The sequence below is a fragment of the Delphinus delphis genome, chromosome 2 (assembly GCF_949987515.2).
Source record: "Delphinus delphis chromosome 2, mDelDel1.2, whole genome shotgun sequence".
NCBI lineage: Eukaryota > Metazoa > Chordata > Mammalia > Artiodactyla > Delphinidae > Delphinus > Delphinus delphis.
In genome coordinates, this window is record NC_082684.1 from 46118461 (window position 1) to 46146167 (window position 27707).

The 27707-nt window shown below is 40.2% G+C and overlaps 1 protein-coding gene across 1 annotated transcript; it reads right to left on the reverse strand.

The window, feature by feature from the left end:
* Positions 1–11628: 11628 nt before the first annotated feature.
* Positions 11629–27453, reverse strand: MAPK1IP1L (mitogen-activated protein kinase 1 interacting protein 1 like). Its single transcript, XM_060004524.1, has 4 exons — positions 27301–27453; positions 19047–19068; positions 17645–18352; positions 11629–16646 (listed from the first exon to the last, which is right to left on the reverse strand). The coding sequence occupies exons 2-4, from the start codon at positions 19062–19064 to the stop codon at positions 16635–16637; spliced, it is 738 nt and encodes a 245-aa protein (XP_059860507.1). The 5' UTR covers positions 19065–19068; positions 27301–27453; the 3' UTR covers positions 11629–16634.
* Positions 27454–27707: the final 254 nt, after the last annotated feature.

The following is a 27707-nucleotide window of genomic DNA, read 5'->3' on the forward strand; positions in this document are numbered from 1 at the left end:
TATTTTTTAAGTAAGTACTCCATTTATTTTGGAAAACTCTATCTATTCTCTGATCTTTCTACTCCTTTTTTTTTTTTTTTTTTTTTTGTCTTTGCCACGAGGCATGTGGGACCTTAGTTCCCCCACCAGGGATCGAGCCTGCGCCACCTGCAGTGGTAACTCGGAGTCCTAACCAGTGGACCACCAGGGAATTCCCTAAGCAGTTTTATTGAAGTAATTGAGATGTAATATACACTGTACATGTTTAAAGTATATAATGTCATAAGTTTTAACATGTACACATCTGTGAAACCATAATCAAGTTAATGAACATATCCATAACCCCCCAAAGTTTCCTTATATCTTTTGTAATCCATTTATTTGTCCTCAGGCAACCACTATCTACTCTCTGTCTCTACAGATTAGCTTGCATTTGCTAGAATTGTATATAAATGGAATCATATAGTATGCACTATTTTTTTGGCTTCTTTCACTCAGCATTATTTTGAAATTCATCTGTATTGTTGAGTGTATCTATCAGTTGCTTAGTAATTTTCCGCAGTTGAGTATATCAAATGCTAGGCAGATATACCCCAATTTGTTTATCCACTCACCTACTGATGGATATTTGGGTTGTTTCAGTTTTGAAATATTAGAAATAAAACTACTATGAACATTTGTGTACAAGTCTTTATATGGGCACAAACTTATGTTTCTCCTGGGAGTAGAATGGGTGGGTCATAAGGTAGGTAAATGTCAAATTTTTCAAGAAACTGCCAAATTAGTTTCCAAGTGGTTGTACCATTTTCCATTCCCCTTAGTAGCATATGAGAGTTCCAGCTGCTCCACATTGATGACAATAGTTGGTATGATCAGTCTTTTTAATTTTGGATATTCTAATAGGTATGTAGTAGTATCTCTTTATGATTTTAATTTTAATTTCCCTAATGAGTAATGATGTTGAGCATTTTAAAATGTGCTCTTTTTCGCCATATATATATATATATATATATATATATATAATTTTTTTTTTTTTTTGCGGTACGTGGGACTCTCACTGTTGTGGCCTCTCCCATTGTGGAGCACAGGCTCCGGACGCGCAGGCTTAGCGGCCATGGCTCATGGGCCCAGCCACTCCGCGGCATGTGGGATCCTCCCGGACCGGGGCACGAACCCGCGTCCCCTGCATCGGTAGGCGGACTCTCAACCACTGTGCCATTCATCATTTTGATGAATTATCTGTTCAAATTGTTTACGCAATATTGATGGGGTTTTGTTTTCTTATTTTTGAGTTTTGAGACTTTAAAAATATATTGTGTATATAAATCCTTTATGTGATTTACAAATATTTTCTTGAAGTCTGTAACTTGTCTTATTATTCTCCTAGCACTGTCTTTCAAAGAATAGAAATTCTTAATTGTAAAGAAATACAGTTTATCAATTTTTTCTTTTATGGGTCATGCCTTTCGTATTATGATCAAAGGTCACAAAGATTTCTCCTATGTTTTCCTCTAGAAGTTTTATAGTTTTAAGTTTTACATGTAGGTCTATAAATGTTAGGTTAATTTTTGTGTATGGTGTGAGATATGAATCAAAGTAGTTTTTTTCCCCCTTGGATAGGCAATATTTCAGCACTGTTAAGACAATCCTTTCTCTACTAAATCACTTTTACATGTTTGTTGAAAAATCAATTTACCATATATGTGTAGGTCTGTTTCCACACTCTATTTTTCCCCCAGTGATCTGTCTTCATGCCAATACTATACTGTCTTGATTACTGTGTCTTTTCCAAAGTTGTTTAGCTATTAGATTGTTTTCATTTTCAAATAAAATTTAGAATTAGCTTGTCAAGTTTTATACAAAAAACCTGCTGGGGTTTTGATTAGAATAGCATTGAATCTATGTGTAAACTCAGGGAGAACTGACATCTTAACAATACTGAGTATTCTGGTCCACAAATATAGAGTAGCTCTTTATTTATTGAGGTCTCCTTTAATTTCTCTCAGCTATATTTTGTAGTTTTCAGTGTACAGGACATGCACTTCTGTCAATTTTATTGTTCTGCATTTGACATTTTTGGTATTAGGGTAAATGGTACGATTTTTAATTTCAGGTTTCAGTTGTTTGCTAATATATTGATATACAGTTGATTTTTATATATTGAACTTATATCCAGGAGTCATGCTAACCTCACTTATTACTTTTATAAGCTATTTTTGTAGACTCCATAGGATTTTCTGCATCGACGATCATGTCCTCTATGAATAGTTTTACTACTTTCTTTTCAATTTGATTGTCTTTTATTTCTTTTCCTTGCCTTATTATACTGACTTGAACCAGTACAATATTAAATAGAAGTGATGAAAGCAGACATCCTTCCCTTGTTCCTAATTTTAGAGGGAAGGCATTCAGTCTTTTACCATTTAGTATGATGTTAGCTATAGATTCCCTATAACAGGTTGAGGAAGTTCCTTTCTATTCTTAGTTTGCTAAGAGGTTTTTTCTTTTAATCAAGAATTGATGTTGGATTTTGCCAAGTATTTTTCTGTGTCTACTGATACAATTATGATTTTTTTTCCTTTTTAGTCTTTAATATGGTGAATTACATAGATTGATTTAATAATAGCTTTACTAAGACATAATTCATAGAGCATAAAGTTTACCTTTTTAGAGGGTACAATTCTGTGGATTTTACTATATTTATAGAGCTGTGCACCCATTACTGCAATCAGAATGCCATAACATTTTCTTTACGCCAAAGAAAAACTCTGTACCTATTAGGAGTCACTCCCTACTTCCCCCCTGTCCCCAGGCCCTGGCAACCACCAATCTACTTCTACGGATTTGCTAATTCTGGACATTTCATATGAATGGAATCATACTCAGTGTGGTCCTTTGTGACTGGCTTCTTTGACTTAGCATGTTTTCAAGGTTTATCTATGTTATAGCGTATATCAGTATTTCATTCCTTTTTATGGCTGAATAATATTCTATAGTATGGATATACCACATTTTGTTCATCTATTTATCAGTTGATGAACATTTGGGTTCTTTCTACTTTTTGGCTATTACGAATAATGTTGCTATGAACATTTGTGTACAGTTGTTTGTGTAGACATATGTTTTCATTTTTCTTGAGTATATACCTAGGAATGGAATTACTGGGTCATATGGTAACTCTGGGTTTAACCTCTGAAGAAATTGCCAGGCTGTTTTCCAAGTGGCTGTACAATTATGGGAAGGTTTTAAACTACAACTTCAATTTCTTTCAAAGATAGGGCTATTTAGATTATTTATTTCATCTTGAGTGAGCACTGATAGTTTATGTCTTCCACAGAATTTGTCACTTTCATGTAAGTTGTTGAATTTATTGGCATGAAGTTGTTGATATTTCCTTATTCTTTTAGTATCTGCAGAATGTGTAGAAATGTCCTCTCTCTCATTCCTAATATTGGTAATTTGTGTTTTCTTCCTTTTTTTTTTCCTGATCAATCTAGCCTAGGTTTACCAATGCTATTGACTAGATTAGCTAATTTTAAAAAAATCTATGTGTGTCACTCTGTTATGTGGAAAATTACCTTCATCCAATAGCAGCCTCTAAATACACTACTAGGCAAGCTATCCCGGGGTTCATGGAATATAAAAGATCACACACCAAATCGAAGGGCTTGGATCACAAAGCTTATTAAGTCACTGTGAAACACACTGTGAGAAACAAGGGAGTGGAAATGGCTACGTTAAACAAACACTTAGGATAGGGACCAGTGGAATTGATAGGACTGTGCTACTGAAATCCTGGGGTGTGCTATGTTCCTAGGACTTCTGTCTTTCTCTTTCTGTGCTGTATCAGCTTTCCCTGCTTGCTGGCAATGCAGATACAAAGACTAGAGTTGAGGTTCGAGCTAGGGGGTCCTATGTCAGTGATACATACTTGCTCTGTTGGAGACATGAAGTTATAGCCACAGTTGTAGCTTGTCAAATCGTCTGTTGAACAGCCATGGAGGGCACATGGAGCCAGGCTAGGTATCACTAATGGGTGGCCGAATTAAGGACTCATGAATATTGATATTGAATGTATCGTTGAATATTTAGTGCCCAGGCACCCCTCATGTATGTTTATTACCTCATGTACTCTTGGTTCTTCTAGCCCTTTTTCATCAATGTTTAACCCACACATGTTCTATTTACTAATTCTGACCTTTACTTGATGTATCTTATGAGTTTATCCGTCCATTTCTTATCGTCTACAGAATTAAATATATTAAAACTATACATCAAATGTCCTAAACTCTCCCCATCTGTTATTCCTTCATCTCTCTGTGACACACTCACCTACTTTGGACATGGTGTACACTGAATAAATCTTAAAAAAATAAGCAATACCCTCTTGTAGTCTTGCTATAGAAATATAATTATTCAAACAAAAAGTTCCTGTAGTTAAATACACGTGGGAACTACTGGGTTTCTTTACTGCAGGACTTGTTAGTGCCTTAACACACTCATGTAGGGGTACCTTTCGTAGTGTTCCCAAACTTACTGACCCATGGAACTCTACTCGAGGTATATATCTAGCAATTAGTGTTCTATAGAACACATCCTGGGAAATGCCCCCTAGGGGACTGCTCTGCGCAAGGCCTTAAAGAGGGCTGGGAAATGTAGATGTTTCCTAAGGCAGCCATAGACTAAGCAGTTGATTTGAAATTCCCTTGTGTACCTTATATAGACTTCAGCTTTTCTGGGTTAGAAATAAATCTATGGGGACTTCCCTAGTGGCACAGTGGTTAAGAATCCACCTGCCAGTGCAGGGGACACGGGTTCGAGCCCTGGTCCGGGAAGATCCCACCTGCCACAGAGCAATTAAGCCCGCGTACCACAACTACTGAGCCCGCAAGCCTAGAGCCCGTGCTCCACAACAAGAGAAACCACCGCAATGAGAAGCCCACGCACCGCAACGAAGAGTAGCCCTTGCTCGCCGCAACTAGAGAAAGCCCGCACACAGCAATGAAGACCCAACACAGCCAAAAATAAATAAATAAAATAAATAAATTTTTAAAAATACCAGTTGAATGAAAAACTCTATGTGCTGATACATTTTTGCTCATTTAAGTTAGGACTGTTCTGTCTTCCTCTGTCTTAGCTCAAAGTCTTCTCAATTCCCTTTATCCGAGGCTCAGATCCTCCCGTATTCATTCCAAGAAATGCCTCTCTTATCTATTCTCTGATCAAAGTAGTAGTTGGCATCCCTGTATATGGGCTAAAGTCTCTCATGGAATCTGGAGCAAAGGAGCCTTGGAAAAGCAGGGCTCTCTGTTTAAAAATGCGGTGTTCAGAGTTCCTAGTGGCCTGAGACTCTGTAATGAATAGGTCTTGTGTACTCCCAAAGGCCAGCAAGAAGGAATGGTGTAGCTGTGGGCAGCCATGAAACAAGCTGTGTTCGCAGGTATGCTGCTGACGTCACTGGGAAATAATGCTGGGAAAGCCGTTCCAGGGTGGGGCTAGCTGTTCTCTGGAATGTTGGGAACACATAGTTACACTCAAGCAGCTTCAATCAGCTCCTCCCCAGAGTAGCTGCTTGCCTCGCATCCCTCCGGAAACTTACTCACATAACCATTCCTTAGCCTACCCCAAAGTCAGCTGCTTTCAAACAGAGTATGGATGTGATTAGGAAAATGTGGCCAGGGGCAAACAGGCTGGAGGTGAGGACAGTCTCCCTCTTGTATTCATTTTCTCTGAGACAGGACTTTTTCTGAAGTGCCAGATGCCTTGAATCACTGATGGAGATCTGCATCGCAAAGGGGAAAGAATGCGGCTCTGCATTCACAGAGCTGAATTTTACCCCCTGACTCAACGGGATAATGTGATTCAAGCCCTTAGGAGGCTGTAGTGCTCAAAATATGGTAGCCGCTTAACTCTCAGGTGCTGCTTGGGTCTTCTGAGTCATCTGCACCTCCTGCATTTGGAACATCACACCGAATGAAAACGACCTGTTCACTTTTCTCTTTCTTCTGCTAGACTGTTAACACCTAGAAAAGTGCCTTCCAGGTCCCGTGGTATATTCACATTTGTTGAGTGGTTATGACATCAAGCACTGTGTGCTTTACCTGGATTACTTCATTTAATTCTCAAAACCCTATGGAGTTAGGAATTATTGTTATCCACCTTTTATAGCTGAGGAAATGGAGGCAGCAAGAGGTTAAGTAACTCACCCAATGTGACATATCTAGTAAGCGGTGTATATGGCTGGTCAGGTTCCAGAACCTGTGCTCTTTACACGCTCCTGCACCACTTCATCCTCAGTCTGTGTTTTCCTCGTTTTTCTCCACTTATCCTAATATCACCATGGAGCATACCATCCCTATCCTCTCCTCCTGTGTGGGAGGGGCTATATTTATTCTGTGATTCTCTTTGTACTAGCCTAACACAATGCCTTATAAAATCGAATGCTTTTAATCGCCTCTCCACTTGTCTCGTGCTGGGTTTAGGTACCAGTTATGCTCTTTCACAGAACATTTCTTGTTGTCATTGTCAGCCTGGATGCTAGACTGAATGGACCACTATGCAGACCCTTTATGTTTTGTGTTCTTAATGACAACCATCTGTCTCCTAAAGCAATTGAGATCTTCAGTTATGAGGACAAAGGAAAAACTGACGCTAGGCACAGCCCTATGATACTGTTACATGTCTCAGGAATCAGTCACACTGAAGCCTGGCCTTTCTACCTTTCTCAAAGGGAGTCTGGGTGAAACTGGGGTTTCCTTTCACTATTAGGTGCTCAGGCCCCATATGCTTTAACAAGTAAATTGTACATACAAAAGAGTATTACATATCTTTGGAGTTAAATAAATAGAACGAATACTCATGTATAGCCCTCACCCCACTCAATAGAACATTATCAGACTCTAACAAGTCCTCCATGTACCCATCCCAGTTGCATCTCCTTCCAACCCTCCCCCTGGTAATGCTAATATGCTTTTCATTATACAGAGTATGGGCTGTTTGAGAGCAATAATTTTCTGATGAGTAAGTCAGATGTGATTCCCAAGTACTTTGTTATGAAAGGTACTAGCAGCAAATGGATATTCAAACTTATTTTGAGGTTTCACTTTCTATTCAATCGGATGTTTTCAGTGAGCTGTTTCCGATTCTAACTTCACAACCACTGCAGCATAATAGTGTGCTGAGAACAGATGTGTCACTAAATTGTGGTCAACATGCAAAACTGATTTTTACCACCGTGGGGGACATGTACTTTTATGGCAATGCTGTCGGAATGCTAAGCTAAGAAGCCGCTGCCTGTGGTAAAGGGCAGGACTCAAACTGCAGGAGGGACGAGGCAGTGCGCTAGCACACCAGCACCGAGGAAACATGGTTTCCAGCAACTCCAAGTACTTCGCCATGCAGCCATGTGAGAGGACTTGATCGTTCTGAGAACTTGGTCGTGGCAGCAGACATTCTACCAACAGCTTGATGAAGACTAGCGTGGCAACCCCTGAAGCACTGAATCCTTACAGGAGATCCCAAGTTCTAGTATTAAAAAATGTGCTTAAATAGCAAAAACTGGAAAACGATTACTACAGCCAACAGATATTTCTGAAATGGTTTAAGTTTTCATCATTTATTTCCTGCCACTAATGGACCCTATGAACTAATCATTTCACTGTCCCCTCCCCTCCACCATTATTGTGAATTAGAAACACTCGTGTCAGCCCAGGACTGGAGGAAATGAAATGCAGTTCTACCAGAGATTTAGTGACGTTTGTATGTAGCAGCTAAAGACCCCCAAAATTGGACATGATTTTCAGTGCTACTGAGTTTGTGAGAAGATTAAGTTAGGAAAGAACTTGGAGCTTTAAGGGAAATTGCTTTCAGAATGGGGGGAAAAGAAACACATTTGAGGCTATGAGGCAAGAACCTTTGGACAGATGCCCAGAAAAGTAAGAAGCCTTATTCCCATCTCCCCTTCTCTATCTAGCTTCTCTGTTTAAAAAAGGCATGGCTTCCTGTTCTAGGACTAGAATGTGCTCTCTTCTTTGGGGATTTTCTGAAGACAATTGTGGCTGCAATTAAGTGACTGGGATATTTTTCTTCACCTTTATAAGATGCAGTATAAGTTGCACCCTAGATAATATATGTGAAGGAAAGGTTAATTCTATGCTAAAACATGTTTAGGATGTTTTTTATCTCAGGAAACAACCATGGAAAATCTTCACTTGCATTCTATTTTGTTATAGTTAAGATAACCATATAATTTATCCTTAAATCCGGGACACTTTTGAGAATGCAAGGAGGGTACTGTTAATAATTATGCCTGGGCTTCCCTGGTGGCGCAGTGGTTGAGAGTCCGCCTGCCGATACAGGGGACATGGGTTCGTGCCCCGGTCCGGGAAGATCCCACATGCCACGGAGCGGCTGGGCCCCTGAGCCATGGCCGCTGAGCCTGCGCGTCCGGAGCCTGTGCTCCACAACGGGAGAAGCCACAGCAGTGAGAGGCCCACATACCGCAAAAAAAAAAAAAAAAAATTACGCCTGGACAACATAAACCAGAGTTGTCCCAGGCAAACTGGCATGTATGGCCACTTATAAGGCAATCTTTGTGTTTAATAAATATATCATCACATTGTGTAAATTTTAGCCTTCAAGCTTAACAATCTGATTTTTTTAAAAAGCATTAACAGTGATACTATATATTAGATGTGTAATCTTTTAGTTAATGCTAGTACACTAAATAGAATCCCTCCAAGAAAGAATGTTCCATTTTTCCCTCCTGGTGCTTTGAGTATTTTGAGCATGATTATCTGTTTTATAGATAAGGTAAATCAGCACAGGAAGCTAGTCAATTGTACCAAATCACACTGCCAGGCTGAGCTCAAAACTAAAAACTCTGCCCTTGAATCCCTAGCAATTGTGCTGCTCACTGAACCATGAAAAACTGTATTCTAGAATTTGATCAGATTTCTATTACGGACTCGCCAGAGGTGGAGACTTGTTACCACCTTTCAGGTAAGAAGTCTTGTGAAGTTTGTCAACAGGCTTCTCCTAGTTTACATTAATCTTCTTCATCCCCCTTCTATAAAGAGCCCAAGTACTGAGTCCTGATCGTTCGTCATGCAGTTTGGGCTTTTTTAGTAAAGATTTCTTTGTGCAGTCAAGAAGGGATCCAGGTATTCATTAAGTTTAGTACTTGGGATTTTTCTGTGTTGCAGTAACTAAGCAACAGTTTAGATGTTTTAACTTAGCATGTCCTGCATCGGCAAGTTTAAAAAAAGAACTGTCAAGCCATACTCGGTAGAACCTCCCTTGGACTCTCCCACCCTCTGTACAGTTCCTGTACATCTTGGCTGCTCATCTACTACTAACAGAAACCTCTTTTGTCTCAGCCGCTCTGACAGCCTTGTCCAAGCCTTTCCCACTTTGGGGCAGCTGGATAAGCAGTGTCTTCAATAATCGGTAGGGCTGAAACCAGTGATTTGATCATCCAGGACCTTTTGTAACAATTCTCACATCCATATTTTAACCTACTCTTAATGCTACACCTCTGAATATTATTTGTCTTTGTTTGTGAAAATACAACTCTCCAAGTTAGCAGTTTAAGAACTGTGCTTATTCACCAGACACTAAGGATATACATTTCAAACAAACACTAGATTTTTAAAGTGAATATCTAATGAAACTTATTCAGTGACATAAACTGTGTGAAAGGTCTGCTACATAACATTCAATACATGTTAGATGGATTTGACTTTCCAGGTATACAATTTTGGAAGCAGAACTACAGCACTAAGGCAACCATGGCAGGCACGTGTAAGATGGAGAACCTGTTCTTAGGAAAGCAGCATTCTGCAGCAAACTGGAACAGAACAAAGCTTTGTGATCGGTCACACCTAGGATTCTCAGTTCCATAACATACCAGCTATGTGATCTCTACCTCTTAGCTGTAGTTTCATCATCTGTAAAATGAGGATTAAGAACTGTCCTTGTCTTAGAGGTTTGTTGTCTTAATTGGGACAGTGCATTTCAACAGTCAACTAGACTTGTCTTCTCCTAGATTGTGTATATCTCAAATGCAGGGTGTTAAGAGTTCCATGAGCTAAAGTATGTAAAGTGTACAGAAGAGCTATAGTTACTAGCTCCCAGGAAATGAAGCTGGGTAAGAAGTAGGACAATACATGAAGCTCAGTTTAACTTGGCCTCTTTATCTAAAAAGTTAACCAGTTGAGTGTTTTCCTAGTTTTCCCATAGCTTTGGAATCTACTCAGTGGTTAAGGGGACAAGAACAAGTCAGGATGTCTTGTGGAAGAGAAAAGGCAAGGGTCTAGATTGGTAATCAAGGAACTGCATATAAAGGGTACTGGATATCTGAGCAAAATATAATCTAGTGGACAAACCCTGTTTTGATGCCATTGTCATGTAAGGAGACCTTGGGATTTACTTAACCTTTTTTTTTTTTTTTGCGGTACGTGGGCCTCTCACTGTTGTGGCCTCTCCGGCTGCGGAGCACAGGCTCCGGACGCGCAGGCTCAGTGGCCATGGCTCATGGGCCCAGCCACTCCGCGGCATGTGGGATCTTCCCGGACCGGGTCATGAACCCGTGTCCCCTGCGTCGGCAGGCGGACTCTCAACCACTGCGCCACCAGGGAAGCCCTACTTAACCTCTTTTAAAGATTTCCTTATCCCTAAAAAAAAAAAGGCTGTCTTTTAAATCTACCTACCTATCTTTAAGGAATGCTCATCCAAATGACCATCTTAAAAAATAAGGCCTAATATAAAACAAGGCAGAGCAAGAACTTATGTTAAATAATCCTCTTTTCTTGTGTGACACTAACACTTTAAGCATAGCTTAGAATTCTAGATGGATGGAGATTCGATTGATTTTAGCTAACCTCAACTAGGAGATGTGGTCATCTACAATAGTTTTTAAGAATTTAAAAGCAGCAAAACTTTGTGTCCCCTCAAACACCTTATCTGTAAGTGCTATGAACCAAATTGTGCCCCTGCCACCCTAATCCGTGTTTAAGTCCTAACCTGCAACATGATGGTATTTGGAGATGGGGCCTTTATGATGGGATTAGTGTCTGTATAAAAGGGGACAACTGAGAGCTTGCTTCTCTCTCCACATGGGAGGAAACAGTGAGGAGCCGTCTGCAAGCCAGGAAGAGCTCTCATCGAAACTGAGAACTGAACTAGCTAGCGCCTTGATCGTGGACTTCCTAGCTTCCAGAACCATAAGAATTTATACTGTTTAAGCCACCCAGTCTATGATATTTTGTTATGGCAGCCCAAACTGCCATACAGTGGAACTGCTCTAGAGAAAGCAGAGAGGAACTAAGCTGAACCTGCTTTGTCTCCTCCTCATTCTGGGAATCCCAGAGAACTGCAAGATACAGTATGAAAAGAAATTGTTTAATGCATCAACATAAAAACCTGCCCTCATTGAGAATACTGTTCAAATGCGATAGGAACAAACTCTATGAGAAGGCCCAAATTCTCTTCTGGTATTAGAATTCTATTGCCTTGTCTTATCTAAAATAAATGAGCTTATAGTTAGGATTCTATTTTGCAAAAGGACTGTTGCAAAAGGACTAGTGCTAAGTTTTAAAATGGTGGTAAAAAAAGAACTTGCTTGTGTCAGGTACCCAGGCAAGAATGTGTTGGTCAAAGGAATGTCATTTCACGATGGGAAACCCCCAGCCCTGCTCCAGAGTGATCTTATATTTCAATACCTATTTCACAGCTCCACTTTAGGTGGGTACTTTTAGGAGATACGTTAAGACATCAAATGCAACTTTAAAAATTTATGTTTTTTTTGTCCAAAGGCAAAAAGCAGAAATCCTTTCCGAAAACAGAATATACCACAAATTATTCACTTGTTTATAGCCCCACGCACAATGGGTTTCAAGAAAGGTTAGCAAACCTTTTCCTGTGGAAAGAAAACAGCAACTATATACCAAGTTTAATAATGTGGTTATTTTCTTTCATAAAAGAAAGCGGGGTGGTGGCAGCAGGGGCAGATAGGGAAAGGTCCCTGACTTCATGTGTAGATAACTTGGTTACAAAGCAAGGCTAGCCTTGAAGGGAGAAAAGGAAATCCTCACAGTGGACAATGTGTTGCTGAAAGATGGTTTGTGGAGGAGGGGTTGTTCCCAGGCAGCCTGTTTAAATGCCTTAGTGAATGGCAGATCACATACAGAGGGATGTCTCGGGCTGTTTTTCTTTCTCTCTTTATGACAACAAATTTGCAGTTAATCAAGCTTTGGACTTGCTCTGGGAAGCCCAGAATTGGGCTTAAAGATTAAAAGAAATGGAAAAACTGTGAAACCATGAAAATACATTAAAAAAAAAAACTTTTCAGGTGTAATACACAAAAGCAAACAAGTTTATCTTAAAAAATATCAAGTATCACATCCATAGACTATTCCTAATTATAATTACGTCTTAAAGCAACATTTGTCTTTGTTTACAAATACAGCAGCAGGTGATAAAACCTAACATCTCAAACAGATTGCTTACAGTTCATAATACAAACAAATGTGTATGTGTCAAATCACATTTTAGGCAGTTTAACTTAAAATGCATAGACAATTACATACATTAAATTTGTCATTATTAAGTCAATGAAAAAAATCACAATATCAAGAAAAAATACAAAAATATCAAGAAAAAAAATGCTTTATAGAACACGCATAAGAAGTCAAGTTTACTTAATGGCAATAAATCAGGATCTACTAATCAGTGACAGGCAGTGAAAGTGCCTTTATCCAGGGGAAAATTACAGGAAAAACATCCCATTACTTTGCACTCTTGACAGTTGCACTGACAAACTCTACAGTCTTGAAAGCATTTTCTTACTTTAAAAAAAGGTATGCCCTACTTTGTTCTTTAAATGCTCAAAGGCTAGTCTATAAATTCCACCAGCGGCAATACTAAAATATGTTTGTCCAGGTAAACTAATACTGGATGTACTCATCAATTCTGTAATGCCTCCCCCTAGGCTGTAAGCCTCTGAAAGACAGGCATTCTCTTCGTCTCTGTATCTCTGGCATCTGGCAAAGCACCTGGATCATTGACATCTGAGTGTCTGCTGAATGAATGCAGTTTTCAGATGCTGTCTATTGCCAGAAGCTTGCATGGCCATTTCTTTAATACTGATTATTTTATTGGCAATTTTTGTTATACTTGGCAGAATTCTGAAAATAAAACAGTGTCTGTCTTCAATACTAAATATTGCTTTATTAAGATAAAATTATAGTCTTCCCTGAAAGCCACCCACCACTTTCTATGCACAGTACAGTGGATCAGTGTGATTCATCTGAAGCAAGCCTTACGCTTTTCAAAAACTTGAACACTTGAAGGTCTGTGCTTAGGTTGAATTTCCAAGGTTATAAACCAGGCATTTTATAAATCTAGCACTAGATTATTCAGGGTGAGGAAGGAAGACATTGGCACGAATCTTTTGGAAGTGTAGGCAACTGATTGATATGCAAACTAGGCACAGTATTTTAACTGAAACTCTGAGTAGAGCTATGTTGATACACACGAATAGTTTCAAAAGCTGTACATCTGACTACAACAGGTAGCACTAATAACTGTGAGGTAAAAACAGCAGGGGAAAAACTGACTTCTTTCCTAGAAAATATTCTAGTATCCCATTGTAGTGGTATGACAGACCAAGGCCCAAAATTCACCCCCTTTCTTCTCTGCCCTTTTATTATTCTCTACTGAAAACAATAAACAGTAAAACTGACAAAGAATGAAGGAGGCCCTTGGGTAATTAAAAAAATGTATTGTCTATTCCCAAATAATCAATATATTACTTTACAGAAAACAGGGCTATGGAGTCACAGCTGTAAACAGCCATCTTCAAAAGCATGAAAAAGTGTCAGGCCGGGTCCAGTTCAGACAACCCAAGGCATTGTAAGCACTCCTTTAAGGAGCCTTCATTCTCGAGGACTGAGTGTGTGAATGAGGACCTAAGGTCTATACTTTAATTTTTCATTGTCATTTTTAGGCTCAAAATCTAAGATTCTAACTTCAGAGACACTATTTCTCAACACATCTCAACTATCTCCATCAAATTTATCTTAAAATTCCTGCTCTGAAAGTCCAAATGGCAGCATATTCCGTACTTCATATCCCTTTAAGACCAAACATACTTTCTAACAAGCAGTCTCTTCCACAAACCAATCTCAGCCTAGCATAACTTGTTTTAAAAGCAACATTATTCCCTTGTAAAGACAAAAACCTTCTTAGATGCTTTCCTCCATTCCTCCCTTGAAACAACTTCTGCTTTTCTTAACTCCACCCTGAACCTAAAAATACCTTTTGCCCCCAAGTACCCACAAGAATTGAGATGCCCCTCCCTCAAGTTGAGAAATGATGCTTGAAAATTAAAAAGAATGTAAAAGTAAATTCTATTCCCTTTGATTTCAATTCTTATATTTAAAAAAAATTTCCCAAAAATCAGTTGGAAAATCCTCAAAAAGCCAAGTTTAAAACGGCAGTATCATCTAGGACACACTGGGCAGTATGGGTCACCAGCAGTTGATATACTTATAAGGGGTAATAATTCCAAATCTTGTATTCATGGCCCTTTAAATCCTTTAGCATAAGATTTTCTCTGATAGTAAATGGTCTCCACAATAAGAGATTCCCAAACTTGCTACCTATTCTTCTTGTAGTCAAACGTTATCCTCTCTAGTGTTAAATATTTTATCTAAAGCCAGAGTTGTCAACTTATTCCAAGGTAGGACAACCAAAATAACCAAAAGGAGAGATATCTTTGCTGCCATCTCACTTTGCCTTTCATCCCTCCAGAGTTAGCTGACATTATGATATTGATTGATAAGTTAAGCTATGACACCTTCTAAGGCTACTGCCTTATAAACTGAAGGCTACAACAGATTCCAAGAGTGTTGCAGATAGCTGCCACTTGTCCCTGCAAAGAAGTGAAAGAAAGACTGTGCCACTGTGAAAGGGCTGTCTAACATTCCCCAGTCTGAAAATATCTAAACAGATTAGTTTCAATTCTGAAAGCCTGAATCTATCATCTACTTAAGGGAGGCCTAAAGACTGAATGTTCCTCTCAAAGGTGACAATCTTGCTTTCTTAAAAGGAGGTAGCTATCAAACCATTAAATTGGCAGCATTTGGCATTCTTGACATTTTAACTGTAAGAGAAGTAAACTACTAAATATTTTATTTCTAAGCAAAGGTAAGAGCTCCAGCATAAATCTCTCATATACTGGTCAAGAAAGTCACAATACATTTTAGGAACCTAATGAATACATTCAAAATTTGACAAATAACATGGTCAGTTCTATCCCAAATCTAAAAATCGGATTTAAAGATAAGGTGCCAAAAAGCTATTCTGGAGGTTACAAACACCACTTATTTTTAAGTAACACAGTCACACTGCTTTAAACTCAATTGCAGAGATCTACACTTTATGATTATCCTCAGTGTCACAGCTAGAGAATAATTTTTGAGGATGGCACTCATTCTTCTACCTATTTACCTGTCTTACCTGTCAACAAATACAGAACTGAACTGTCAGCCATAAGCACGTTACAAACAGATCCAGGAAAACTATGCAAGAGACGATGACATAGCTTAACCAGACTTTGCAAGACGTAACGTGTTTCGATCACGCTTGTACAAAAAGAACAGTCATGTCTGTATGACTAAGGTTCTCTAAACATAACTTCTGTGTTTGTGATAGACCCCTAGAGTGTGCCAGTTTTCTGCATCAGGATGGAATGAAGGGAAGTGCTCCTTCTAAAGAACCGAGGGGGAGGGGACTACAGGAAGACTCCTGTAGAAGAGTGTTTTGTAGGACTGCAAATTACTTGTTACTATGAAGCAGTTCCTAGGGTCTCTTCTAGTTTGAGGTTCAAGACAAAGGAGAGAAATATTTCCGTCCTTGAGCTCTTTCCGAAGTAATATGGACACATCATAATCTATTCTACAAGTACAAAGAGATCACCAATTCTCTAAGAATATAATTTACATATACATGTTAGCCTGCATTAAAAAGAAAACAGTTTCCATAAAGGGCAGATTTTAGAGCTGTATGACCCATATGGCTAAAAATAAATCAGGTGGAACTCAAAATGAAGTTTTTACTAAAAGCTCAAGGATAAAAATGAACTCAACATCTGACAATAATTACCAAGTTTTAAAATGTATATCCAAAAGATAACCTCAGAAGGACCAGGTTTATTTATCCTATAGATAGAGCAGCTCAAGATGTTGAGAGGCATCATTTGTTTAAATTATGACAATGTGATTGTTTTCAAAGTGTGTTTATTTAGGGGAAAAAGTGATAAGTATTTAGTTTCATAATTTAAACAAATCGAAAATTTGTTTTAAACAAATTGTATCAAAGAGCTATTCAATATACTTAATTACTTTAACTTTCCATAAAAACCGAATAAAAATCACATTTGAATGATTTACTTTTACATTTTTATCTGATTGTTTCCATCAGATGTACTATACATCCAAGCACAAGAGGCAGATATCTTCTGAGAGGTGCAAGAGTTGTTCTTTCATGAATGCCCTCTAAGAATAGTGAAACAGCAATTTTTATATATGCATTCAAGTGCATATATATATATGTACTTCAAAAAGCAAAGCGTCATCTCTTCATCCATTGTTAACTTAATGGTAAGACTGCAATAGAAAAAAGAAAAAGTAAACTTCTAGATTTTGTAAATGGAGTTGATTAACTCCTTGCTGTGGCTTAAAATAAACTTATTGCTTAATAAAGCCAAACAGCTAATCATCTCACTTATTCTGGCATACAATTTACAAAAATAATTTTTTAAGACAATATATAGAGAGCAAAAAGTTACACTAATGAAAAGAAGTTTTAGGGGCACTTTATTAAGGTATTTCTCCTTTACAATTGAGGTGGATGTTTGATTAATCTGGCTGGAGATCTGATTAGTACTTTGTTAAGAATAAATAGATTTTTTCGCCCCTATGGAGCATCTGACTTGGCTCAGTTCATAGGGAAACAGGGTGCTTTTCTATTTGGTCATACGCCCAAGAAAGGGTCCTCAACTAAGATGTCAACCCTACTCCAGCCTGGCTGACAGTAAAGCACACAGCATTACATATAATTGGCAATGCAGAGATTGGTATAATCTTGAGATCAGTACTGTTAAGGATCTAACAAAACGTTGGCTGAGAAACACTATGGACAGTTGCGTGAAAGATGGGCAACGTTACACATTCACTGCCCTGGATTCTCTAAAAATCTACCTCTATATCTAGCCAGACTGGCAGAGATTACTTTTAGTGAACTTGTGCTTTGGTGTGATGCTATAAAACAGTACTGAGAAATGTTAAAAAAAAAAAAAAATCCAATGAAACACATCTTTGAGTTTACCTCAAGGATGCTGTTGAGGACACTGCTTACTACATTACAAAGTCTTTGGGGATATTTGGGGAATTTTTCTATTTTTAGTACCAGGAATATTGTTTTCATCCTTTTAAATGCTTTACCTAAGTTTACCTGAAGTTTGAAAGTTACTCTTTTTTAATATACACACACTTTTTAAAAAAGGTTTAAAAGCTTTCTAATCTTCCATCCGAAAGTGGAGACAATCTTTCAGTTGTGCTTATGGGACTATTACTGCATGTTAAATAACAAATTAAACACTCACATGGGGGCCACCGGGCATCGGTGGAGCACCGGAAGGTCCTGAAGGCACTTGAAAAGGATTGTTGGGACTGGGATAGAGTCCTGGTGTGGGATATGATCCTGCAGGGGCAGGATATGGCGCTGGTGGTCCCCAGGCTCCTGGTGGAACAGTGCCCCATGGAACAGGTGGTGCAGCCCCTGGTGCTTGGGGAGGAGGAGGGGCGGGATACGGCCCTGGAGATGGATATGGCATATTAGGGGTAGGATACTGCCCTCCCATTCCTGGTGCCCAAGGTCCAGAAGACATGGATCCCCATGGACCTAAAGGACCAGCTGCAGCTGGATCTGTGGGCGCACCATAGGGTCTTGGAAGCTCTGGAAAGGGCATATTTGGTGTCGGATATGGCCCTGTGGGGCCAGGGCCTGGCACAGTTGGGGCTGGATAAGGACCACCAGGTGGGGGGCATGATGGTCCAGAAGGAGGAAAGGGTGCAGGGGGTCCTGGAGGTGGTCCGGTGGGAGGCACAGAGGGATACATTCCTGTTGGTGCTGGTCCAAAAGGCACAGTGGAGGGTGTTGCACTTGGTGGGAGTCCAGATGGCACAGAAGGTGGAGCACTTGGGTTATTCCAAGGGTTGGAACCTGGCCAGCCTTGAGGAGGTTGGCCGGGTTTTGTATTGCTCACAGCAGAGGTTTTGGCAGGGGAGTGTTCAGGTAGCGCATCTGCCAACTGGAATACAAAACAGGCGTGTCTTACTGACCTTATTCAGGGACAAGCAATGCCAAACATAATTACAAACCCATAAAGGATAGTAAGCTATAGGGTCAGGGATTCTTCAAAAGCCAAGCTGTTCAGTTTTTTAAAAAACAACTCATTTAATACAAAATTTAGGAGTTACCTCAAACAGCAGCTTTACAATGCAAATTCCTCAGAGAAGCTCAAGTTTTCTAAATACAACTGATTAACACAGTGTGATCTCGATTCTGGCTTTACCTCAAACAAGTTATATACCCTCTCTGAGCTTCAGTTTCCTCATTTTCAAAACAGTTTAGGGTTAACCTGAGGCCTAAATGAGATAACTCATTTAACGCACTTAACACAGTGCCTGGTATGTAATTTTCAATAAATGTTGGCTATTATTAACACTATCAGGTTAAAAGAGAACAGAAGTAACCCTTTAAAAAATTTTTTACTTAAGGATTCATAAAGAAATAAATACGACAGAATGCATTTTCAAACATAGCTAAGTAAATTAGGGCAAATCATCTATCAAAACCACATGCTAAAAAAACAAAAACAAAAACAAAAACCAAGAATCACAAAATGCATCTCTTTTACATTGGAAGACTTAGGGCCCACAGTTAGGACCATGTCTTTTTTCTAAGAGCCAAAAAACTTATGAAGAGTAAATGCATCAACTTACCGAAAATTCATCAGACATTTTCCTAAAAACAAGACCAAACAAACAAAAAAAAAAAAAAAAAGAAAAAAAAAGAAAGAAGGAATATTTCAAAACCAGTGTTTAATTTCTTATATATTCTTTAAGGAACTATGCATACACTATTTTTACTTAAATGGAATCTTAATCATTTATATAATGATTTTCTTTATATAGGAAACATTTCCATAATAGTTCATACACCTCTGTAAACTTCATCCCTTTTTACTGGCTGCACATCATATAAAAGTGATCCATAATTTAGTTTACAGTCTCAAGTTGGTGGCAGTTTAGGTTGTTCACAGTTTGAATTGTTTTAAACAATGACACAGTGAACATCTTTAAACACCTATCTTTTCGAGTCTATCACCAGGAAAAAGTACAGAAGTGAAATACATAGTCAACAGGTAAAGTCATCTAAGATCCATCTCAAAAAGCCCATGCCAATTTACACTCTACCTTTTTAAAACTCCTCTTCACCACTGGATGTTATTAAATTTATAAATCATTTTCCATTATAATAGGTTAAAAATTGGCATCTTGTTTTAACTTACATTTCTTTAAGTGGAAAGTAGAGCACCATTTAAATTTAATACCACATTTAGACTTCTTTTTCTGTGAATATGCTCATGCCCTTGGACCACTTTTATCAATTTTTATAACTGAAGTATAATTCACTTTCAATAAAACGCACGGATCAGTGTTCAGGTAAACAAGCTCTGACAGTTGCATATGCCCCTGTAACCATCCAAGACAGAACATTTCCTTCACTCCATAGGTTTACTCATGCCACATTCCAATCAATTCCCCTTTACCACTCAGCAATCACTTTCTTAGTTTTCGCTTGTTCCTTGACTTCACATCAATAGAATAACACAGTATGAACTCTATTTTGACTTTGATCATTTTACTACTTAGTAGTACATCTTTTTTTTAATGCATTGTAAGACATTAAGGAAATTAGATGTCTGTCATATGAGACAAAAAAAAATTCACCTATGCCTCTAATAGTACTTCTATGGTTTAACTTGTTTAAAATCTTTCTGTTCTTTCAAACAACAATTACTGAATAATCTATCTTATTTCAACAGACTTGACAAGCTACTTTTTTTAAAAAATTTATTTATTATTTATTTATTTTTATTTTTGGCTGCGTTGGGTCTTCGTTGCTGTGCATGGGCTTTTCTCTAGTTGCGGTGAGGGGGAGCTTCTCTTGTTGCGGAGCACAGGCTCCATAGCACAGGCTCCATAGCGCAGGCTCAGCAGTTGTGGCGCACAGGCTTAGTTGCTCCACAGCATGTGGGATCTTCCCGGACCAGGGCTTGAACCCATTTGACAAGCTACCTTTAACACATTATACAGTTGCTATTGACAACAAACACTGTATATACATACATACACACATATATGTAAATATATCATGGAACAGGCACCATGCTAAGTGCTTTAGGTGTATAATCTCGTTTAATAGATGCAGATTCTATTACCACTCCCAGTGTACAGCTGGAGAAAAGGAAGCTTAGCAAGTTACCCTGTTTAAGGTCAGAGCTCGTGACAAGCAGAGAAGAGATTCAAATCCAGGTATCGTCTGACTGCAGAGCCAAGGCTCTTTTTTTTGTTTTTTAAATATATATTTTAAATAAATTTATTTATTTTACTTATTTATTTTTGGCTGTGTTGGGTCTTCATTGCTGTGCATGGGCTTTCTCTAGCTGTGGTGAGCAGGGGCTACTCTTCTTGGCGGTGTGTGGGCTTCTCTCGTTGTGGAGCACAGGCTCTAGGCACGCAGGCTCAGTAGTTGTGGTGCATGGGCTTGGTTGCTCCGCAGCATGTGGGATCTTCCCGGACCAGGGCTCGAACCTGTGTCCCCTGCATTGGCAGGCAGATTCTTCTTTTTTTTTTTTTTAAATAAATTTATTTATGTATTTTTGGCTGCATTGGGTCTTCATTGCTGTGCGCGGGCTTCTTCTCTAGTTGCGGCAAGCGGGGGCTACTCTTCATTGCGGTGCACTGGCTTCTCATTGTAGTGGCTTCTCTTGTTGTGGAGCACGGGCTCTATGTGCGTGGGCTTCAGTAGTTGTGGTGCTTGGGCTTAGTTGCTCTGTGGCACGTGGGATCTTCCTGGACCAGGGCTCAAACCCCTGTCCCCTGCATTGGCAGGCGGATTCTTAACCACTGCGCCACCAGGGAAGCCCCCAGAGCCAAGGCTCTTAACCACCAAGTCATAGAGCCTCCATCATTTCCCAAAGGTATTGTGAACTCTATTCTTTCCTACTGATCCACACTATAACATCTCATCTTATCAGGGCAGCTTTAAATTTTAAACAAATTTTATGACCTACTATTACTGTTTATTTCAGATTTTCCTGAATATTTTCATGCTTATTTTTTTCTAGATCATTTTGTAAAAAAACAAAACAAACAAAACACAACAACACAACAAAAAAACATTAAATTTACAGATTAATTTAGGGGACATTTCATACATTTAAAGTATAAAATATTCCCATTCAAGAACAAGGTATGTCTTTCTAGTTCCCATCACTGTCATTTATTATCACTCAGTAGTTATTTTTTTTAAAATAAATTTATTTATTTTACTTTTGGCTGCGTTGGGTCTTCATTGCTGCGTGCGGGCTTTCTCTAGTTGCTGGTAGCGGGGGCTACTCTTCGTTGCGGTGCATGGGCTTCTTATTGCGGTGGCTTCTCTTGTTGCGGAGCACGGGCTCTAGGCACGCGGGCTTCAGTAGTTGTGGCACATGGGCTCAGCAGTTGTGGCTCATGGGCTCTAGAGTGCAGGCTCAGTAGTTGTGGCACACGGGCTTTGTTGCTCCGCGGCATGTGGGATTTTCCCGGACCGGGGCTCGAACCCATGTCCCCTGCATTGGCAGGCGGATTCCCAACCACTGCGCCACCAGGGAAGTCCCCACTCAGTTTTTAAAAATCAAGACTCCTACACATTTTTTGAGTTAGATTTCTAAATGGTAAACGTTTTCTTGTGGTTGTAAATTGGTTCTTCCATTATATTTTCTAATTGGTTGTTCATATATGGGAAAGCCTTTCAAATTTTAGTGTGTTACTTTTGTAAGCAGTGACATTATTGAATTATTTTATCCTGAAAGTCTCTCAGTTGACTCTCTGGAATCTGCAGATAAAGGATTATGTCATTAGCAAAAAATCATTTTACCTTCTCTTTGCAGTATTTACACCTCTTTTCTCTTTGGCCTAAGCTAGGACTTAAACAATGAAATATTAAATAAGATAGTGTGAGCACAGCAGTCTTCTTCTCAACTCTCCTGGCAATGCTTCTAATGTTTATATATGACTCATTTTTAGTTTTGAGATTTAAAAAAAATTACAGTAAGGAAGTTTCTATCTATGCCTATTTTGCTAAACTTATTTATTCCTATTTTGCTAGTTAAAAATAAAAAATCCAACACTGAATTTCTTCAGATGATTTTTTTTGGCATCTAATGAGTTGATCTTGCAGTTCTTCTCCTTTGTCCCATCAATCACAATATAGTTACATATATATTGCTTAATATTGAGCCATCCTTGCATTTACAATTTTATTATTTATGATTTGGTTATCATGAGGAATGATAAAGAAAATGAACAGGAAGCCTACTGCTGCAACTGCTATAACCCTGCTCTTAATTCATAATATTAAAAAACACATCATGAATGTATAGCAAATACAATTACCTAGTCATTCCCATGTTAAGGTTTGTTTTATACTAAAATGTCACATCACACAATAGTAAATTCTTAGGACTAAAGTTTATCCATGCACAAGTTTAAAGTCTACCTAAGACTAACATTCTTTTCAAACAGGGTGAGCCTTTTCGAAACAGAAAATAGTTCCGTATCAAAGTTCACACTAATTCTGGAGCAGAAAACCTAACCAACTAAGCAACTCAATGAATTTCACGTGGTCTTACAGTTTGCGTTTTCAGAATTACTCATCTCCCTCTTAGTTTTTGAAAAACTATAGTTAATTAATCATAGCATTACATTAAAATATATTCCATTAGTTAATAATATCAAACTGATTCACAACTCTGGCTTTCAAAAGTTTAAATTCAAAATCAAATCCTGGAAGACAGAGGAAATAATAAAGCCCTGACCAAAGGGATTAGAAATAAGTCACTTCCTGTTCTACAGAACTGCATAGTAAAGTGACCTGCTCTCCATGCCTAGGATAAACAGTGTTCATATTAATTGGAAACATTCCAATTTATTACTTGGAGAATACTTTCATCATAAAAAGGTTAAAAAATAGAGTTGGGGGCTTCCCTGTTGGCGCAGTGGTTGGGAGTCCGCCTGCCGATGCAGGGGACGCGGGTTCGTGCCCCGGTCCGGGAGGATCCCACATGCCGCGGAGCGGCTGGGCCCGTGCGTCCGGAGCCTGTGCTCCGCAGCTAGAGAGGCCACAACAGTGAGAGGCCCGCGTACCGCAAAAAAATAAAAAATAAAAAAATAAAAAATAGAGTTGGACATCACTATTCCAATATGAGAAGAGTTGCAGAATGTAAAAAAAAAAAACACCACAAAAACCCCTAGGTTTTCTTATTTCTTTTTTTTGGCCGTGCCGCGTGGCTTGTGGAATCTTAGCTTCCCCACCAGGGATTGAACCTGGGATCCCAGCAATGAAAGTGCCAAGTCCTAACCAATGGACAGCCAGGGGATTCTCCAAACCCTAGATTTTCTAAAAAACGATTCTCAAACATATGGATTATGCTAATTAAGATGAGGCCAATGCAACCTTGAACTAGGAAAAAAAAGTGTAAAATCAAGTAAGATTTTAATTTTCTTTTCAGAATAATCTAAAGCTATCACTTCCAAAACTTTCTGTTAATACTTTATGGCAGTACATGTGTGAAGAATAATCACTGTATTTTTATTTTTTTAAATTTTTGGCTGTGTTGGGTCTTTGTTGCTGCGTGTGGGCTTCCTCTAGTTGTGGCAAGCAGTGGCTACTCTTCATTGCGGTGCATGGGCTTCTCACTGCGGTGGCTTCTCCTGCTACGGACCATGGGCTCTAGGCGCGTGGGCTTTAGTAGTTGTGGCACGAGGGCTCAGTAGTTGTGGCTCCCGAGCTCTAGAGTGCAGGCTCAGTAGTTGTGGCGCACGGGTTTAGTTGCTCCGCGGCGTGTGGGATCTTCCCGGACCAGGGCTTGAACCCATGTCCCCTGCATTGGCAGGTGGATTCTAAACCACTGCACCACCAGGGAAGCCCAATCATTGTATTCTCTGAGTAGCAATTTTAAAACAAGAGTACAAAATTTCTTTCAACATGCACTAGAAAAGTAAAACATTTCTGTAAGCGTATGGCCTTTAGAGTAAAAATGGTAATTCCATCATGGGGAGGTTTAAAAAAAGTTGAACTCCATAAATTACTAGTGACTATTGGAAAAGGAATATTTCAACAGGCCATCAAATTGTAGTGGAGTCATAAACAGTATGGGACTACACAGTTATGAAACATGGACACCAATCCTTTTATCTGAATCTTTTGACAAAGGCAAACTTTTTAACCAGAGACCATCTTCCCATCAGCAAAACAGTTATAATTCCCGACTACTTCACAGATAAGTAAAATATTTAATAATCTACAGTTATAAACAAGTAACACATTTATTAAGAGTCACTAAGGGAAATCAGGATTTTTGCATGGTTTTGTTTAGTATGGAGAGAGGATACAGTAGTGGTAATATATTGTACTGAAAATATAAATTTTGAATGAGCATATAGGATAAATTTTAGTATTGGCGTTTATCAGATACACTCTAATTTACATTTGGGCAACTCAAGAAATTGGGGATCTACAAGTTTTTGAACATTTTAAATTACTTAAAAACATGTAATTAAAAAATTTTTTTTCCCACAACCTCATGTCAGCCGTATTTTCTACACTCAGATACTTATTGGAACATAGGTGCCAGGTACTGCGTTGGGCCTTGGGGAAATGAATAGTATTGCGTGGAATAAACGCTTAAAGGCGTTCACAGTATGGCGGAGAACTACCATTTAAACAGTAGGTTACCTGGGGTAAGCGCAGGGCTCTATGGGAGCACCTCAAAAAGCTCCTAAAGGAATCAAGGAAAGGAGTATCAGACAAGGAGTCCCGAGGAGTGGTGCCTTTGCAGTCTGGGAGAACAATGAGGTGAAGAGCTACGATAGGCCCTAGGGAAAGGAGAAGTTTGTGCAAAAGCTGAGAGGGGGACAAGGGATCTGTGGGAAGTGTAAGCCAGCAGTGCCCAACCTTTTCAGCACCAGGGGCCGGTTTCACGGAAAACAAATTTTCCACGGAAGCGGGGGTGGGGGGAGGGGATGGCTCAGGCGGTAATGCGAGCGATGGGGAGCGGCAGATGAAGCTTTGCTCGCTCACCGCAGCTCACCTCCTGCCGTGCGGCCTGGTTCCTAACTGGCCACGGACGCGCGGGTCCGTACGGGTCCGTGGCCTCGCGGTTGGGGACCCCTGGTGTAAGCACTTCCAATTGGTTAGAATGTAGAAAATGGAGGAATATGAAAGCCTTAGCAGAGAGTCTCTAGACCAAGGTTTGAATGTCTCTGAGTCAGCTCACCTGAATGAACCTGTTACTTCAACTATAAAGAACGGACCAGTAACAGGAGAGACTAAATGGGACTGGTAAATCAAGTGCCTATAATAAAAGTGCCCGGAAAACAGACACATTATCTTGTCCTCCTCTGTGTGTGGGCATATTGCTTATGGTTAAAAAGAGTGAACGCCAATAGTATGACAGACTACGTAACACTGCACTTCACTGGCTGGCTCTGAACAAGCTGAGCTGTGCCAACCCCAGAGGTGAAAGTAGACAGGAGTAGCACCCACTTCATAGATTTGCTGTGAGACTTACATAATAAACAACTCTCTTGGTCACTGTCTGGCACATAGCGAAAACTCAACAAATGTTAGCTTTTACAAATTGCTACGATAGGTCCACAAACCTTTATCTACAGTTCTCAGTTCAGAAACCTCTAAAAATGAAAGAAATGCTCCCAGGTCTGGCATAAAACTTACTTGGTGGCAAAACCTGACCTGAGGCTATTTTACAATTTCCATTAATTCTCCCCTATTCGCTGAACAAATATTACTGTTGGATTAGAGGATGCTGCCCCGACTCTGCTGGTGTGATCTCTCATCTTTGCACCTTATTGTCTTTCTAAAATCTAAAGATAAAATCCAAAGATTTCTGAATTCCAAAACACACTGGTCCCAAGGATTTCGGTTAAGGGGTTGTCTCTGGGTCTCCGTTCCTCCTGGAGATGGGAAAAGGACATTCTAGTACACACAGCTCAAGTTTCTGAAACAAACTAATTTTGAATAGGAGGTTCAAGACACCAGTAGCAAGAAAAATGTCTGTTCTCCCTGCCCAAAGAACACTCCTAAACAAAGAACTTCTGAAAGATTTCTGAAGGCTACCTTCCCATGTAATGAGGCCCATACAACCACCACGTGTACGAGTATTTCTTTAGTAGCAATGCTATAAAAAAAATTTTTTTCAGTCAGGTGAGTACGATTCGATGCTCCAACATTAGAATCCTCATTTATTAAAAGCACTACGCTTGGTTTTCAGAAGAAAACGGTCCAAAGCCACCAAGTGCTCCTAAATCCTACAAAAAGGGAGTATTACAGAACTCAACACTTCTCATCGTTTCTGTCATGGGTATTCATCTAAGGTATCTGCTAGCAACTCCTCTAGAAAATAATGACCAAAACGTCACAATGCGAAAAATCTTAAACTAGCGTCACAGACTCCACCAAGAATCTGTTTAGGCCTCCCTCTCCCTTTCATTGGAAATTACTGAGTGGGGGAGGGGGTCAGGGCCAAGGGGCGGGAGGCCGGCAGCCCTAAAGGGCCAAACGAACAAAAGGAGTCCGGGATCAACCGGAGCGAACCGGCCTCCGAGCGGGTCGCGCCTGCCCGGGAAGGGGTGGGGGAGGGGCCAGGCCGCTCCCCGCCCCGCCCCCAGCCAGGCCTGACGTCACGCGCGGAGAAACCCATCGGGCGCGACGTCACCCGCCTCCGACGCCTTCTCCTTGGGGGGCGAGAGGGCCGACATCCCGCAGCCGGGAGGAAGACGACAGGGAGAAACCCTTAGCCCCCGGCCCCCAAAGAAGCGACTCAGGCATCTCCGTTACTGCGCCCGCGTCCCACTTGGGCGTGCTCCTTTGCTCCCCTCCACGACCCCGCCAGCGCCGAGGCAGCCTCACCCGGCAAGATCCGAACCCGCAGCAAGGTCTAGAAGCGGCGATGGGTCCGAGGGAACTGATCGCTGAAGAACTGAGCGCAGCCCGACCGACAGCAGCGGCGACGGAGATGGGGGCGGCAGCAGCACCAGCAGCGCGCGGCTCCTCCTGGCGCCGGAACAGGAAGCGCAGAGCTTCGAGCGCGCTGCCCCCGCCCGCGCTCCGCCTCTCCTCTGGTCGGCCGGGCCCGGCCGCGCGCGCTCCCTACAGGGCCCGGGTGGCACTGCGGCCCGCCCGGCCCCGGCGGCGCGGCTGTTCCTTGCGCTCGCTCCCGGGCGGCTGTTTTCTCTCGGTGGGCGGGAGGAAAGAGCCCCGATGTTCCGGAGTTCTGAGCAGTCTGGAGGAAACGCCAGTGGCCGGTGGCGTTCTGG